General features: G+C 36.5%; 2 protein-coding genes across 3 annotated transcripts in view; one reads left to right on the forward strand and one right to left on the reverse strand.

Annotated features, from left to right (window-relative positions):
- LRRC63 (leucine rich repeat containing 63) overlaps window positions 1–18,589 on the reverse strand; it is a 41,408-nt gene that overhangs the window by 20,075 nt on the left and 2,744 nt on the right. For both annotated transcript variants that reach the window (XM_047723468.1, XM_047723467.1), the window contains exons 3-5: window positions 10,721–11,389; window positions 10,181–10,249; window positions 6,790–6,950 (exon numbers count right to left, since the gene is read on the reverse strand). In XM_047723468.1, coding sequence (XP_047579424.1) covers window positions 6,790–6,950; window positions 10,181–10,249; window positions 10,721–11,389 — 899 coding nt within the window. The remainder of the gene's footprint in view (window positions 1–6,789; window positions 6,951–10,180; window positions 10,250–10,720; window positions 11,390–18,589) is intronic.
- Window positions 1–18,589, forward strand: part of LCP1 (lymphocyte cytosolic protein 1) — a 119,208-nt gene that overhangs the window by 9,363 nt on the left and 91,256 nt on the right. The gene's annotated exons all lie outside the window — the stretch shown is intronic.

An 18,589-nucleotide genomic window follows, 5' to 3' on the forward strand; every position in this document is an offset into this window, starting at 1 on the left:
CTCCAACCCAAGACCCCAGGATCATGACCTAAGCCGAAGTCAGATGCTTAACCAACTGAGCTACCCAGGAGCCCCTTTTTTTCATCTTAAATGGATGTTGAATGTTGTCAAGTTTTTGCATTTATTGAGATGATATTGTTGAAAATCTTTTCTCGTGAAAGCTTCATTTAGTCATGATACATTATCCTTCACTTTTAATTTTTGATATTGCTGAATTTGATTTGCTAATATTTTCTTGAGAAGTTTTGCACTTAATTTATGAAAAATAGTGGTCTATAATTTTCCTTTTTTATAATATCCTTGTCTGGCCTTGGTGTGGAAGTTATATAGGCATCATAAAATGAGTTCATATAAACTAGTGTTATTTCGTCCTTAAATATTTGATAGACTCACCGGGGAAGTCCTATGTGCCTAGAACTTTCTTTGTGTAAAGGCTCTTACCTAAAATCTTAATTAGATTTTGTTACAGGCACAAAACTATACTGGTGTTCTTTTTCTTGTTGTACCTGTTTTATCAGGTTGTGTTTTCCAAGGAATTTTTCCATTTCATCACATCTGTGCCACTTACTGGGAAAAGGTTGTTCTTAGTGTTTTGTGATCTTCTATTTTGATGTCTATGAGACATGTGGTGATGTCCCCTTTTTTTAAATTTTGATTTGATATTTAGAGTTTTCTTTTGTTTTTCCTTAATCAATCATATTATGGATTTAGAAATTTTATTAATCCTTTCAAAAAACTAAGTCTTGTCAAATGTCTTTTCTGCATCAATTAAGATGATTATGTTTTTTCCCTTTATGAATATTGTATTTTTATGTATAATAATATATACATACATATTATGTTTAATGTGTATTGATTTTCTTTTTGAATCATCCTTTTATTTCAAGAATAAATGTCCCTTTGTTATTACATATAATTCTTTTAATTTTTTGGATTTAGTTTGCTAGTATTTTGCTGAGGATTTTTATCCATATTCATATGGGGTGTTGATTGTGGTTTTATTTGGTGTCTTTTGTTCCTTTGGCATCTAGGTTATACTGACAACACAGAATGTGTTAGAGATTGTGATATTCTTTTTTTTTTTTAAGATTTTATTTATTTATTTGTCAGAGAGAGAGAGAGTACAAGCAGGCAGAGTGGCAGGCAGAGGCAGAGGGAGAAGCAGGCTCCCCACTGAGCAAGGAGCCTGATGCAGGACTTGATCCCAGGACCCTGGGATCATGAACACAAGCCAAAGGCAGTCGCTTAACTGACTGAGCCACCCAGGCATTCCGAGATTGTGATATTCTAATTCAAAAGAATATGTATTTGGTCACTCAGATGACCAAAATATATCTCTCATGTATATTTGGTTTTCATTCGAAGTTCCTGACTCACAGGTCTCCAAATTCTTGAAATTTCTGGAATCATAAGAGCAGTGGGAACATCTTTTGTTATATTTGATCCCTTTTCCTCAGTTCCTGAAATCACTTCAGAGCCATAAAGGTGAAATGCATAACAAGTCCCTTTCCACAACTGGATTTATGTTAATAAGGTGACTTTTGGAAAGCACTGAAGGATGGAGGCTGGTTTCTAGGGGAACCAAATATGTGATTAGAGAATTGGCACTTTCTGCCCCACTAACTCCCTTCCTCCAGAGAGGGGAAAGGGTTGGATATTGAGTTCAATCACCAAAGGCCAATGGTTTAATCAATTATGCCTATGTAATAAAGCCTTCTTAAAACCCAAGAGGACAGGGTTTGGAGAGAGTCCAGGTTGGTAAATATGTGGAGATTTGGGGAGAGTTGTGCCTGGAGAGGGCATGGAATCTCCATATCTGTTAGGGTCCGTTATCAAAGGAACAAAACTGAGACAAGGTGAAAGTTATTTAAAGCTTTATTTTATGACAAGTATTAGAAGTTAGACTGATCAGCCAGGGGAACGAGACTGAGACAAGGTGAAAGTTATACAAAGCTCTATTTTATGCCAGGCATTAGAAGTCAGGCTGACTGGCCAGGGCCACCTCTGAAGAGAGCAACCGCTCCCAGCCTCACAGACTAACTTTTACAGAGCAAAATCCTGGCCACACATAGGTGGCCAAGGAGATTGTAACATTGTATAGTCATGTTAGGCCACATGCAGGTGGCCAATTGTATTACAATTTACACTATAGTAGCTGTTTGAACTAACCTATTACTCTGGTCAGAATTGGCGCTCAAGTTTGGTGCCCAAAAGGCGGGGTTTACATTCTTTGGTGGTTAGGGAGATAGTATGTGTGCTTTACTGATTGGATGTTTTCACCTGGCCTGACTGGTCCTTGTATTCTGGGCTCCGTTATCAGGAACTGGCTGACCTGGTCTTGTATTCTGGGCTCTGTTATTAGGAACTGGCCGACCATATTTTACTGGTTTCCCAGACTTGCTTCTAAGTAAGTTTCTCTGGGGGGGGGGGGGGGCAGGGTCAGTTTAAGTTTTACTGCACAAACAACAAAATGGCTTTGAACCAAGATGGAGTCGCTCTGGGTAAATAAGCCCTTACACTAACCTTTTTCCATACTTTGTCCTCTGTATCTCTACATCTGACTGTTGACTCTTATCCTTTAATTCCTTTAATATCCTTTATAATAAACCAGTTATCTAGTAAGTAAATGGGATTCCTGAGTTTTGTGAGCCGCTCCAGCCAATTAATTGAACTGAAGCAATGGTTCTTGGGAACCTCTAATTTATAGCCTGTTGGTCAGCGTGTAGGTACCAACCTGGGCTTGTGATTGGAATTGTGAGTTGGAAGGCAGTCTTGAGGGTCTTAGCATTTTACCTATGGAATCTGGTGTTAGCTCTAAGTAGCGGCAAAATTGAGTTGAATTGTAGGCACCCAACTGGTGTCTAAGAATTGCTTGGTGGTGTTGGGGAACTACTCCCGCCACCATGGTGGAACTGGGTTCAGAATACCATTAGAGGTATTCCCTCCGCTTTTATTATTTTTTTAAAGACGATTTTGAGAGGTATAGGTATTCATTTTTCTTTAACTGTTTTGTAGAATGCATCCATGTAGCCTTGTGGTCCTGGGCTTTTCTTTGTGGGAGGCTTTTGATATTTATTCAATCTCTTTATTCATTATAAGTCTACTCAGATTTCTTTTTGTTGTTGAGTCAGTTTTGGTAATTTGTGCTTTTCTAAAACATTTTGCCATTTCATCTAAGATATTTAATTTGTTGGCACACAATTATTCATAGTATTCGGTTATAACCCCTTTTATTTCTATAGGGCCAGTAGTAATGTCTTCATTTTCATTTCTGGTTTTAGTTATTTCCTTTCTCTCTCTCTTTTTTTTTCTTAGTTTAGCTAAAGATTTGTCAATTTCATTGATCCTTTTAAAGAACTAACTTTTGATTTTGTTAATTCAACTGCTTTTCTTTTCTTTTTTTTTTTTTAAAGATTTTATTTATTTATTTGACAGACAGAGATCACAAGTAAGCAGAGAGGCTGGCAGAGAGAGAGGGAGGAAGCAGGTTCCCTGCTGAGCAGAGACCCTGATGTAGGGCTTGATCCCAGGACCCTCAGACCGTGTCCTGAGCTGACGGCAGAGGCTTTAACCCACTGAGCCACCCAGGTGCCCCAATTCTACTGCTTTTCTATCTCTATTTCATTAATCTCTGTTGTAATCTTTCTTATTTCCTTCTTGCTGCTAGTTTAAGGTTTATTTTGCTCTTTTGTTCAAGTTCTTCAGGTGTAGAGTGAGGTTATTGATTTGAGATTTTTCTTCTCCACATTCCCCTTTATCCACATTCCCCTGGTCCCCAACGTCAACATTCCATACACCAGTATGATGTATTTGTTATAATCAATAAACCACATTAACACACATCATTATCAACCCAAGTCCATGATTTACATGAGAGTTCAAACTTTGTGTTGAATATTCCACGGGTTTTGACAAATATATAATGAAATGTATCCACTAGCACAGTACCACACAAAAAAATTTTACAGTCCCCAAAATCACCTATACCCCTCCTGCTCATTCTTCCCTCCCTCCTCCACCATCCCTGGCAACCACTGTTTAGTTTTACTGTCTTTATAATTTTGCCTTTTCCAAAATGTTTTTCATTGTTGTTCTTTGATTACTGCCTTTTTGGAGTTTAATTATTTTGTGATCTGCCATATTGATTTTCTTCTCATTCTCTTTTGTATATATTTTAAAGATAGTTCCTTAGTAGTTGTTACCATGGGGATTACAGTTGGCATCTTTAATTTTTAACAATCTAGTTTAGATTGATATCAAATTAATTTCAATAGCATGTAAAATCTTTGTTCCTATACAACTCCATCCCTGCCCTACTTTATGACATATTGTCAAAAGTGACATCTTTATACATTGTATGTCCATTAACATAGATTTATAATTATTATTTTATGTATTTATCTTTAAATCACATAGGGAATAAAAAGAAGTGCTGCAAACCAAAAATAGAATAATACTGAGTTTTATATTTACCTGTGTAGTTACCTTTACCAGATTCCTTTATTCCTTTCTAAGGTTTTGAGTTGCTGTCTAATGTCTTTTCATTGCACCCTGAAGAACTCCCTGAGCTTTTGGTTACCTTAGAACATCTTAATTTCTCATTTGTTTTTCAAAAGACAGTTTTGCTGGATATAGGATTCTTGGCTGAGAAATTGCTTTTCTTTCATCACTTTAAAAATGTCATCCCATTCCTTTCTGGCTTCTGTGGTTTCTGAAGACAAACTGGCTATTAATTTTTAGGATGCCTTATGCATGACAAATCATTCCTCTCTTGCTGTTCTCAAGGTTTTTCTCTAGTTTTTGACAATTTGATTATAATGTGCCTCATTGTGAATCTCTTTGTGTTTACCCTTCTTGGAATTTGTTAGGCTTCTTGGATCTATAGATTTGTAGCTTTAATCAAATTTGGGAAGGTTTTGGCCATTATTTCTTCAAATATTCTTTCTGCTCTCATCTTTCTCCTCTTCTTCTAGGACTTTCATTACCTCTATTTGGTTCACTTGATGGTATCTGGTCTCTTAGCCTCTGTTCATTTTTTTTTCTTCTTCTTTTCCTTCTTTCCCTTCCCTTTGTTGTTCCCCTTCGCCCCCTCCTCCTTTTACTCCTCCTTATCCTTCTTCCCCTTCTCCTCCTTCTTCATCCTCTTCTTCTGTTCCTCATACTGGATGATTTCAATTGACTTATCTTCCAGTTCTGTGATTCTTTCTTTTGCCTGCTCAATTCTACTATTGAAAGCTTCCAATGTTTTGGTTATTATATTTTTCAGCTCTTTTTGTTTCTCTTTTATAATTTTGTTTTCTTTTTTCTTAAAAAGATTTTATTTATTTATTTGCCGGGGCCAGGGTATGGTGGTGAGGGAGAGAGCATGAGCCGGGGGAGCAGCAGAGGAAGAGGAAGAAACAGGTTCCCTGCTAAGCAGGGAGCCCGATGTGGGGCTTGATCTCAGGACCCTGGGATCATGACCTGAGCCGAAGGCAGACGCTTAATGACTGAGCCACCCAGGCACCCCTCCCCATTATAATTTCTATCTCTTTTTTGATAAATCTCTGCTCACACATCATTCTTCCTCTTCTTCATTTTTTAGCTACTTCAGCATATTTAAGACAGTTGAGTTGAAGGTTTTTTTCTAGCAAGTCCAATGTCTGTGCTTCCTCAGAGACAGCGTCTATTAATTTCTACAATGACTAGGCCATATCGTTTCTTCACATGTTACACATATTTTGTTGAAAACTAAATACTTTCAATATTATAATGTGGTAACTCCAAAAACTATATTATCTCCCTTCTCAGTGTTTATTTTTGTTGCTTGCTGTGGGCTGTTGCTGTTGGTTTAGTGATTTTTCTAAATTGTTTTTGCTGTCTTTACATTCTCACATGTTGTCTTTGAAATCTGTGCTCCTTTAGCTTGTGTTCAGTTAGTGTTTTGAAAGAGTCCTGTAAAACAGGACTGGGAGGGGGGAGAATAATATTTCTTCTGGTCTTTTCAGATTGGCTCTATTGAGGGGCACCCTTTCAATGATTAGCTAGACCATTAAAAGGTGGTGAAAACTTGGAGTCTTCTTGGGCCTTTTCTGAGAATGCATCCTGTGCTGGCCATGCACCTAGTTTTTTAAATCCCCCAGTATGCAGAGGCATTTTTGAATCCCTAATTTCCCCCAAGAAACTCTTATAGCTTTTCCTATTTTTGCAATTTTTCTATGAGTTTGAATTTATTTCAAAACAAAATTTAAAATAAAAAAGCATAGATTTTGAGGTCAAAGAGGCCTGCCTTCAAACCCAAGCTCTACTACTTTTTTGCTGTGTAGTCTTTCACGAGCTATTTTCATTGGGCTTCAGTGCTTCTATCTGCACAATGAAGATTATAATACCTATTTTAAGAGTAACATTTTCTTTGCACATAGTGGATGCTTAATAAGTGGTAACTATTATTATTGCTATTCATCATACCAGGTTCATGTTCAGCAAAAAGTCAGCCTATTGCTAGATTTGGCACAGGGGCCAAAGATTTCTGATAGCTTTAAAATATGATAATTCTGAATCCTACTTTTCTTAACATGCTAGATAATGAAAAAACACTATAATTGCTTTGGATCTTAACATTTTAAGAAACTGGAAGGAAGGCAAACTAAGACACAGGTTTAGGGATAAATCTGTATGTGTTCCTGGAGAATCTCTATTGTAACAGGAAAGATCCCTTCAATAACATGGAAATTAACCTAAATTAAGAAACCTAAGGTAAAAATAATAGGTAATACAAAAAGAAGTTGCCATTAAAACAATCTAGCATACCTTAAGATTAAGTGCATTTCTTCCATATATTTGACAGTTTACTATGGCAAGGTTGGTCATGGCTATTATTGTTTCATATCGTGTTGCACTGATAGTCTTAAGACCTCCACCACGTATGAGATGTACCTGTGATTCCTCTTCTTTTCTAGATTTAACAATACCTAAGTAAATAGAAGAAAACATGAGACTCAACTGTGTTAGCACTTAGAATGAAAGTTAAAAAGTATTGATATGATAATAGTGAATCATCATAAATAGGTTAGCTGTGTAAATCCTCTGGAAAAGATTCTTCATAACCTTCCCCCACCCTATCTCACCTTGTTGCTAAACTAGGTGTTGTTGTTGTTGTTGTGTGTGTGTTTTCCACATATTAGATAGTACAATTGCCTTTCAAAAAGAAAACCATATGCTTATAGATTTCTATCTAGATAAGTTAAATTCTACCAATCTCAGTCTTTTTGTGTTGTATGTAAAAATATATTTTTTAAATTTTATTAATTTACATAAGGAGCTTCTTGCTTCATAAAACTAATAAAGGACATCATATAATCTAAGTCAGATAGAGGTCACCTCCTAAGGAACAACCTTGCTTTTTCTCCTAATACCATCTTGATGCATTTTTCAAGTGCATATGTAATTCAGCTTCCTTCTCTCAGTTTGAAGACCCCATACAAGAAGAAAAATCCAAACAACTCAGAAGTTAGCCTAACAGAGATCATCTAAATTTACTTTATCATGACCCTTGTGGGCTTCACTTTCTATAAAAAATGTCCTATCCAAGTATGCACCTAAGTGCAGCAGGAAAATATTGTGAGATTTTTGTAATATAAATTTTATATTCATAGCCATTCTTGTTGCATTATTTGCAGCAACGTATTTTACAACCTCAGTAATTCTTTTTTTTAACAACCTCAGTAATTCTTATGCCATCGCTTCAACAAAAGGAAATAATGCATCTTAGACCAGAAAAAACAGTGTTCAGTTTCTATTTATAAAATGGGCCCTGTGTGCCCATTTCAGATCAATAAGTGTAAAAGTTAACTGCAGCAGAAAGATGTGTGATATGATAGACTTCTTGTCTTGGGAGAAAGTGGAGCAAGAAGGAAAGGAGAGTGAGTTAAGACCTAAGTCTGTGGCCTGCTCCCGGCTCACCTATCCTCATGGACTAAGTCCAAGCCGTTGGTTTTTGAGTGGAAATGAAGGAAATGGAGGTGGAGAGATTAAGTATAAATTCCCTCATGGATCTCTGAAGGATCTGAAGACCATTAAACTCACACCTGAAACTTTTCAAAGAAGGAACCACCAGAGTGGGACAATCTCAACAAATCAGAAGTAGCAGCATGCATGCCTTGTTTCAGCTTATGATGTGGAGGAGACTGAGAAGTTAACTGATGTCATAGATAATGGTACAGAATTATTGGGAAGGATAACGTGCTCAGAGAGTCCTATGGTTGGAATAATTAACAATACTGTCCTGTATATTTGAAATCTTAAAAATTCTCATAACAAGAAAAATGTAGGGTGATAGATATTACTTTCTTGTGGTAATCATTTCACAATAAGTAAATTAAACTAGGAAAAAAGAGAAAGTTCTATAGTTTGAATGTTCTATGTTTAATCATTAATTGAATCATTAATTTGTTATATTATTTTTTTCTGTTCCAGAATTTTGACTCTTGGTTTTAAAAACAAAAATTCTCATTCTCTAGTAAAATTCTCCAACTTATTCTTTCTTTTCTTTTTTTTTTTTTAAGATTTTATTTATTTATTTGACAGAGAGAGACACAGTGAGAGAAGGAACACAAGCAGGGGGAGTGGGAGAGGGAGAAGCAGAAGCAGGCTTCCTGCTGAGCAGAGAGACTCATGTGGGGCTGGATCCCAGGGCCCTGGGATCATGACTAGAGCTGAAGGCAGACGCTTAACAACTGAACCACCCAGGTGCCCCTATTCTTTATTTTCTTAAACATAGTAGTCACAATTATTTTAAAATCCCCATTTGAAAACTTCAGTATCTGACTCTGTGGATCTGTTTCTATTATCTGTTTCTTTCTCCTTATTCACTTTATCCTGTTTTTAGGATGTCTTGTGATTCTTTTAAGTTTAATGCTAGACATTGTGGATGAGAATTTTAAAGGATCAGGTTAATGCAACATCTCTCCAACAAGTGTTAAACTTTCTTTGATTAGGCAAAAAGTATCACTTTGATTCATTAAGGCTTGGTTTTGAGCTTTGTTAGAGATAATCTACTTTAGTTTTGTGCCTTTTTCTAAAACATCATCCTTATTCCTAACACATGGGTCCTCTGGGTCTTCAACTAAAAGCTCAGTGTATTTACAAGGCCCCTACATTTTGGCAGAGCTTTAATTCCAATAATTGTTTTCCATGCCACTATGAAATTATATGTTCCCTTCCTTTGCATCTCAGCTGATATTTCCTGCTGTGTTTCTTAGAGTTTTATCCTGCACATGCACAGATTAGAAATTAGCAGATATGTATACAGATATTTGGATTCACTTCTCTCCTCTCTGAGACTTTACATCAAGCCCCAGCTATACTGACAGCTCTGAAGTCTGATGGCTATCTCCTCAACTCGGTTATACTCCCCCTTTCTACCTGTGCTCTATTCTCTAACACCACAAACGACCTCAGGCCAAAGGCAAGGTAAGTGGAGAGCTGACTCACAAGCTTCCCTTATTTCAAAGATTGTAGCCACTCATGTCAGGCCTACAATGGTTACTTTCCAATATCTTCAAAGCATTTTTCTATATTTTGGGCAGCTTTAATAGTTGATTTTGGTGGGAGGATTTGTCCAATACAAGCTACTCAACTGTAGACAGACCAAAAGTCTTCAAGTTATTTTAAAATCTGTATCTGATAATTCTAACACCTGGCTCTCCTGTGGGTATGTTTTCACTGTTTACTTTTTTGCTAGTTCACATTCATTTTGTCTCTCTGTGTGCCTCACAATTATGAATTGCTTACTACACACTGTATTTGTGAAATTATTTGTAGAAATAATGTGAGTCTAGGATGATATAATTTTCTTTAAAGATTATTTTTCATTTGTTTTTGCTGGGCAACTAAAGCCAAAGCACTTAGAACAGTGACTGGCATGTGGAAAGTAGTTAATTTTCATTATTTCATGTTTACCTGCCCCACCCAGATTAAGGATCCTTTTTATGTTCCCAACATCAGTCCAGTTTGGCTTAAAGTCAATATTAAAAAAAAAATAGTTGCTAAGTAAATGGCCTGAAGAGCTGAGTTGAGCTCTAAAAATGTGGTGAGACATATATATGAATCACGCACACATACACTGACACACAAAGTCATGAATATTTTTATAGAGAGGTAAAGTTATATGCAGTTTTTTAAAGAATGATATAGCATTTACCTTCAGGTAGGTTTGGTGTGCTTTGCCTCGGAGTACTTTCTACCTTTTCAGATTCTGCTACCTGAGTTTCTAGAAAAAAGAAAAAAATGAACCAACTTTTGGATTCCTGTGAAAATTTGTGTTCAGGGTATTGTGATTTCATTATAATTATTCATCTTTTAATGAATTTGTATTATACATGGAAATGTGTCCATGAAGGCATCCATCAGCATTGGCATTCTGCTTCTGGATTTCATCTAGATTACCTTCTGAATGATTGTTTATTCCCCCTGCTCTTTTATATTGACTTTTCTGATCCTTTGTCCTCATCTGGTTCCCACTACCACCATCAAGGTAAAGCATCCGGTTTGACCTTGGGAGACCTCCAAAGTCAGTATTTCTGCTACTGCATTCTGGCTCATATATTGAATGTATGAGCCAAAAGTGATCCCATCATCCAAACTGCAAACGCAAGGGATAACTACCCTTTGCTTTCATGCCATCTCTCTCCCTTGCTCTACTTGAGCCCATTATCACAAACCATGTTCAGAATGCATTTACCTAATAAAGACTGTCTTTGAGGTTTTCTTGGCAAAACTGGTGTTGGTATGGAGATGGGACCTGGAAAATGAGTAATACTTAGTACCACAGCAGTATCTTGTTTTAAATGTTTAGCCCACCATCTTCTTCCTTTAACACGACTAGATCTTGTTATAGGGCTTGGCACAGTTGCTCTTGCACCTATCAGAGGTTGCCTAAAAGTGTAGGTAGATGCAGATAGAACTTCCTTGGGTTTGGGAGAAATAGCTGGGGAAGTAGTACTTGGAAGTCTGGAGAACTCTGAGGAGAAAATCACAATGTCTTTGAACATGTCACCAAAATAAATATTTTTTATTTTTGATGATTTTTCTTTTGATTTTCTTGACCTTTTCATTTGTCTTATTTCTTTCCCAAAAACACGACTTGAGGCCGAATGACAGGTTGGAAAAAATAAGGAACCAGTAGCAGTCTCTGGAATGTGCCAATACACATTCTTAGAAGTTTTTCTGGGTATTGAAATAGTAGTCACTTTTTCTTGTATATAATGATCAAGAAAGAGATTTTGGATATTGACAAGGGTTTGTGGTTGACTTCTTGAAACATCAGGAAAACTAGTTTTCTTTCTTTCAATTGAAGTGGTTTCATCTTGAATGAACGTTACATGTTTTGGCTCAGTTTTACCAGTCTTGGCTAAACCAGAAAGAAAAGAAAACACAATTAGTTTATATTTATCAAGGTATCAGGGACAAAACTATTAATGTGCTAGCATTCATAGCTTTTCTTTATTTACTCACCCCTCTTTCACCTTCTAAAATTTTCTGTATATGTTTGCTCAGCTATCAGGACTTTTGTTTAGCTGACTGGGGTAAAGTTTTAGTTATCAACTGGAGGAGTGGAAAGACTAAATTGTATTAGGTTTAGAAAGGGTAGGGAGAAACTCTTGGAAGAACAGAATTGATAGAATAATAGGACATAAAGGGAGGTGTTTTTTTGTTTGTTTGTTTTGTTTTGTTTTGTTTTTGAGCAGTTACTACTAAAACTGAAGTATGGGTAGGCAAAAATGATTTGGATGAAGTTTTGCTATTTATCTATCTCTTCCTCATTTGAAACTTCTTCAAGCAAAGACATTTCTTTTCAATGCCAAATGGCAGACCAATGTCCAAACACTATAACATCCTGATATTGGCTACAATGTACTACAAGTTCAGTTAGGTTACAATGGTAAATGTTCTTTTCTCTCTTAGGTCCAGAAAATGCACTCTGCCTGCATTCTTCAGTACCTCACTACACAAATATGCTTTCTCTCTCCTTTGTGACTGAATGTGAAATGACTTTTCTTCCATTGTCTCAGCTGAGTACAATAAATGATGAGGACCTCTACATTAAGGCAAGGCTTGGAAAGAGATGGCCAAAACAAGTCCAACTCTCACCCTTTTAAGAGATGGCTGAAGACTGGCCCGAATTCAGAGAGAGGAATTCTTCTGAATAGCACTATTGGGGTGGTATGTGTTTTCCTGAACTTCCCCTCCCTGAGGAGGGTGGATTAGGATGATTTTTCCCCCACCTCAAGCCATGTGAGGGGAATTCTCAGAGAAGCATTTATAGAAAAAGAGGAGTGTATGCCACAAGGAGAATATAACATCTTACCACTCCCCTACTCACAGCCCCCACTAATACAGAGTAGCAAAAAAAAATATTAGTCCTTCCAGGGCTGTGTTCCAGTTGGAGCAAGGCAAGAGGGTCCTTGAAACTACTTGATCTGTATCTTGTGGCATTTCAGGGGGTGCTGAGACTGATGTGTGATTCTTACCTTCATTCCTTAACTCTTCCCCACCCCTAACCCCACCTATGCAGGAGCAGAAACTATCAGTTGTGGAAAAGAAGTAAAGGACAAGATGGAAGAACTTATTATGACCCTGTTTCCTTTGACTTGTCTACAAATTAGCAGACCCAGTCTGAGCTGGGAGAAGGGGCAAGGTTTGAGTATATGCTTGTTAAAAGTAATGATTTAAGTTGAACTATTTGTTTAATATCTGAAAATGAAACCAGGCTCATAGAGGACAGTGATGAGAAAATCCTGGGAAGAGAGATCGATGCCATATGAGTGTGAAGGGCAGTAGTAGGAGGAGAAGAATGTTTCCTTCCTCCTTATATAAAACTAATAAAAAATAGCTCATTCAATAAAATGGTTATACCACTACCTTCACCTTTTTCCCCCTCTCTCCCATATTAAAACAAACATGGTAACACAAGCAAAATCCTCAACAAACTCCAGACCTCCACCACCATCTCACCATAGTTATCCTTCCCTTCAATGGCAAACTGAAGGAATTTACACTCAGTTTGATTTCTTTTCTTCTCCTCTCTGTTGTTTCACTTTATTTAATCTAACTTTTAATTAAATTAATGGACTTTATTTTTAGAACAGTTTTAGATTAAAAAAAAAAAACTTGAGCAAGAAGACAGTTCCCATACATTCCCCTCCCTTGCACACAGTTTTATCTATTATTAACATCTTGCATTAGTGTAGTACATTTATTATAATTGATGAACGAATGTTGACATACAATTAGAGTCCATAGTTTATATTAGGGTTCATTCTCTGTGTTGTTCAGTTCCATGGATTTTGACAAATGAGTCATGTCATGCATTCACTATTACAGTATCCTAAAAAATAATTGTACGACCTTAAAATTCCCTGTGCTTCACCTGTTCAACACTTCTCCTCTCCCTGAACAAACTTCTGGCAACCACTTATATATTTTTTATTGTGTTATTATTTTGCCTTTTGGATACTTCAGAAAATTCATGTTGAGGGTGGTATGATAGTTATTAGTCTTTTAATGAATTCGTATCATTCACAGAAATGTGCCCGTGAAGGCATCCATCAGCATTGGCATTCTGCTTCTAGAGTTCATCTAGATTCCCCTCTGAATGATTGACTACGGTACCTAGTCTTCTCCTTTTCTAGTTTCCCAGGGTAAAAGCTTAGAGTATTTGTTTTAGATTAATCTTCTTTTCCTAATATATGCATTCAAGGCTCTACAAACCCTCTAAGCCCTACTTTTGTTGTGTACCACACATTTCGATAGGTTGTATTTTTATTTTCATTTAGTTCAAACAATTTTACAATATCTCTGTGACTTCTTTGACCCATGTCCTAGCTAAGTGTGTTGTATAATCTCCAAATATTTTGGGACTTCCACATATCTTTCAGTTATTGATTTTTAGTTTAACTCTATTGTGTTCTGAGAGCAAATAGTGTACAATATCTGTTCTTTGGAAGTGTGTTTTACGGCCCAGAATGTGGTCTAGCTTGATGAGTGTCTTATAGGAGTTTGGGAAGATGTTTTCTGCTGTTGTTAGATGAAGACAATTGGATCCTATTGATTGTTGGTACTATTCAGTTCAACTATATCCTTACTAGTTTCCCACCTGCAAATCTATTACTAATAAGGAATGTGGAATTCTTATACTATAATAGTGGAGTTATCTATTTCTCCTAACAATTCTAGCAGTTTTTGCCTCAGATATTTTAACTCCCTCTTTTGGATACATGTCAAAGATTATTATGTCTTCTTAAAGAATTGACCCTTTTATAATTAAGAATTGCCTCTATTTATCCCAAATAATTTTTATTGTTCTGAATGTGCTCTGTCTGAAATTAATATAGCTTTTTCAGCTTTTTAAAAAATTAGTGTTAGTACAGTATGTCTTTCTTTGCACCCTTACTTTTAACCTAAAGGAAGTTATACTTAAAGTAAGTTTCTTATAGACAACAGAGAGTTGGGTCTTATTTATCTGCTATAACAGTTTGTCTTTTAATTGGTATACTTAGACCATTAATTTGTAATGAATTATGGACATTATTGGCTTAATGTCTGCCACATTTATAAAGTTTTCAATTCTTTACTATTGTTTTGCTGCTGCCGCTGCTTTTTTTTAATCTTCCCTTCCTTTTCTTCTTTTTCTGGTTTCAACTGAGCATTTTATGATTCAGTTTCTCAGTTTCTCTCTTAGCATATCAATTGGACTTCTTTTAAAAAAATTTTAAGTGGTTTCCCTGAAGTTTGTGATATACACTGATAATTCATCTGATTCTACTTTCTTTTATTTTTAGTTGATATATACTTTATTGATTGGTATTCATACTTTAAATTTCAGCTATCTTGATACGCAAAAAAACAAGACAACCTAAGTTTGATGTGCTGCATTTAGAAAGGATATTTAATTTATAATAAAAGTTTCTTTTATTGTCCTTTCAGAGTGTCCTCCCATTTACTTTTCAAACCATTATGACTTGGAACTTCCCACCTCTACTACCAAAGCTGTTATCACAAAGTTATTGATGTCTGGTTGCTAAACCTAATGGATACACATTATTACTATTTGACCTCTTTTTAGCATTTGATACTTTAATCTACTCTCTACTCCATGAAATTTGCTCTTTCCTTGGCTCTCATGAGGACACCATCATTTCTCCATTAATGCCACCTGGCTATTCATCTTTCTCTAGACAAATCTTTCTTTCTCAAATTACCATTTAATATTCCCAAAAGTTCTATCATTATCCCTCTGACTTTATCTGACTTTAACTAATTTTCCATATACAGTAATTCTAAGTCTGGGTCTGGAAGCCCTAAGCACCTCAAACGTCTCATGTCTACTCATCAACAGTTTCTGTTCTTCTTTATCTCATCAAGGTACATCTGTTATCTCGTCACACACATGTGCATACACACACACCACACACACACACACACACACTGGAATCCTGGATTCTTGGATTCTTCTTGTAATTAGCTTCCTCTAGCTGCTGTAACAAATCACCACAAACTTGGTGGCTTAAAGCAACAGAAATCGACTCTCTCACACTTCTGGAGGCCAGAAGCCAAAATTATACCACTGAGCCAAAAATCCAGGTGTCAGCATGGCCGTGTTCTCTCTGGATTCTCTTATGGAGAATCCATTCCTTGCCTCTTCCAGCTTCTGGTGGCTGCTAGCACTCTGTGGTTTGTGGCCACACCATGCTTATCCTCAAGGCCAGCATCTTCAAATCTCTCTTTGCTCCATCTTCATATCATCTTCTTCTTTGTGTGCGTAATCTCCCTCTGCCTCTCTCTTATAAGGATACATGTGATTGCATTTTGGGCCCACCTGGATAATCTAAAATAATCTTTCATCACAAGATCCTTAACTTGATTCTATCTGTAACCCCATATAACTTTTTTTTTCCATATAAGATAACTGTAGAGATTAGGATATTGTTATCTTCTTATGGGGTTACTTTTCAGTCCACATACTTCCAATTCCTCAGTCCTCACATATAACACACCCAATGAATCACCTCCAGGCTATACTCAAATTATATATGTCAGCTCCAAAGCTTCTAATTCTCTACTTCTTTTCCTCCCCCACTCCACTCCCCTCTCCTTTTCTATCAGGAAAATCAAAGAGGAAGTGAGCTATTGTTCTGAAGGATTCATGCCCCATGTCCTCTGTTTTACAGTGGAGAAAAGGATTGAAAAATCATTGACCTAATTAAGCTCTGCTGTTTCAGAATAGAAATAAGACCCACCAACTGAATGACTTCCCAAAGCCATGCATCATATCAGTGTTGGAACTAAGACCAGCACTCAGATCCCCGGACTCCCACTCTAGGGCCTTTTGCACTTTCCAAGTTGCTACAAGTCAGTAAACAATTGCAGGCTGAGTAAGAAGTATTATAAGTAGTGTAATGTCTCACAACTACACAATGATTTTAAAGTTTATGAAGTGCCTTCACACAGGGTCTTGCATTTTAAACTACTTCTCTTGCAGTTAAGTGATATTTTTTTAAAAACCCAGATTTTCCCTTCTAATTTTCACTTTCATCATCCTACTTGACATCAATTTAACTTCAACCTTGATTTTATGACATAGCCTGATAACATTTCCATCAAATTATCTGAGTCTTATCAGTGATAACTCAGATTCCTTAGTTTGGTGAATAAAACCTATGTGAATTGGATCCACTTCACCTAACCTTGCTGGGTAATGACTCATTAACTTCTAGTGGAAACCTCCGGATACTCTAATTATTACTGACAACCACAAAGCCCACCCTACTCATGTGTAATTTCATTTCTTAGGTTGATCACACCGTGTGGAATACCTTCTCTTATGAACCAACTGAAATCATTTTCTTCTTTCAAAGTCTACATTAAGCCTTATTCAATCCGTTTTTCCTGATTAATATAGCCCACACTTAACTGTTTTCATTCATTACATAAACATTTAGCACATGCCATGTGCCAGCTGTACACAGTGCTGAGGGTACAACCACCTAGCACAGACCTTACTACCAGCAAACATCTCACAAATTAGTATAGAAACTAGGCAGGTAAACAGTTACACTAGAGGGGGCACCTGAACGGCTCGGCAGGTTAAGCATCTGCCTTTGGCTCAGGTCATGATATCAGAGTCCTGGGATCAAGTCCCACATCTGGTTCCCTGCTCAGTGGGCAGTCTGCTTCTTCCTCTTCCTCTTCCTCTGCCCCTCCCCCTGCTTGTGTGCTCTCTCTCTCAAGTAAATAAATAAAATCTAAACAACAACAACAACAAATCAAACCGAACCAACCAAACAAACAAACAAAACCAAACGAGTTACACCAGAGAATAAGTCCTTGGTGGGGTAATGGTAGAATACTACGTGAGCATAAAGGAAGGTACTCTGATTCGAGGAGGGAAGAGATGCTTAGGGAAATCCTCCCAGTGAAGATGCTATCTGTCTTTTCAATTCTGTACTTCCCAAGTTTTTGATACATTTCCCCATGATTTCTTTTTTTTTTCCTAACATATTAAATTTCTACTTTTCTAAAAGACTCCTCTGCCATCAGAAATTATACAGATCTCCTCTATAAAACATATTTCATTCCACTTCTACTAATTCCTCAAGTCTTAGTTCAAGCCCCATTCCTGCCCCAGTACTCTCTCCTATCTATGAACTACTGTCTGTACCATTAATTGGACATAATTTCTATGCTGCCTTATACTGTTATTTAAGGTTCTGATTTTATGTGTAACTCATCTTTAGAACTTGATTAAAGGTCTTAAAATGTCCTAAAAGACTTGTACCAGATCATTCAGGTTATTAATTCCCTACAGTATCTAGAATCATATGCAAATTATAGATATTTATTTCAGGGTTTTATTTCAAATGTGTTGAATATTCATTTTTATAAACTGTACTTGAGTCATTTTAAGTATTAATGAACAAATATTTTAAACACCTATTCCATGCAAAGTCCTCCACCAAAAGCCTTCAGATACATGGGATTAGTAACAGCCAAGGTCATAGAACCTCTGAGTTGACAAAAAGCAGGAGAGGCCCCCCCACCCCCCAAAAAGAATTAGTCAGTCCTGTACTCAGCAGATAAACTTCAACTAAAAGATGAATGAAAAAACTACAACAAAAGAACTGGTGGTGAGCAGTAAATCCACATAAATGTGTGGGTATTATTTTTATAGAACAGGTTGTAAATGTAGAAATGTAGAACACCTAAAGAAATGTAGAAAGAACATAACAAAAGTTGAAAGGGACAGTGGGATAGGAGACTGGAGGTAGTATAGGCATGTTGATTTATACATCTTTAATAGCCTCATTCAAAGGTAGTAATTTAAATTGTAAATCAAGTTACGGACTAGACATATTTTAACAGTATAAATGTTGACACTAAAATAAGGAAATATGTTATAAAATAATGAACATAATCAATGCAAATCAGGTGGTTGAGGAGACTGAAAAGGGGAAAGAAGTGGAAATATGCTACTTTTATCATTGCTGTAAGTAAGGAGTCAATATACCGCACACGGAAGTACAGGATTATGGGTATATTATATAAAGTGATA

The sequence above is a fragment of the Lutra lutra genome, chromosome 3 (genome assembly GCF_902655055.1).
Source record: "Lutra lutra chromosome 3, mLutLut1.2, whole genome shotgun sequence".
NCBI classification, from domain to species: Eukaryota; Metazoa; Chordata; class Mammalia; order Carnivora; family Mustelidae; genus Lutra; species Lutra lutra.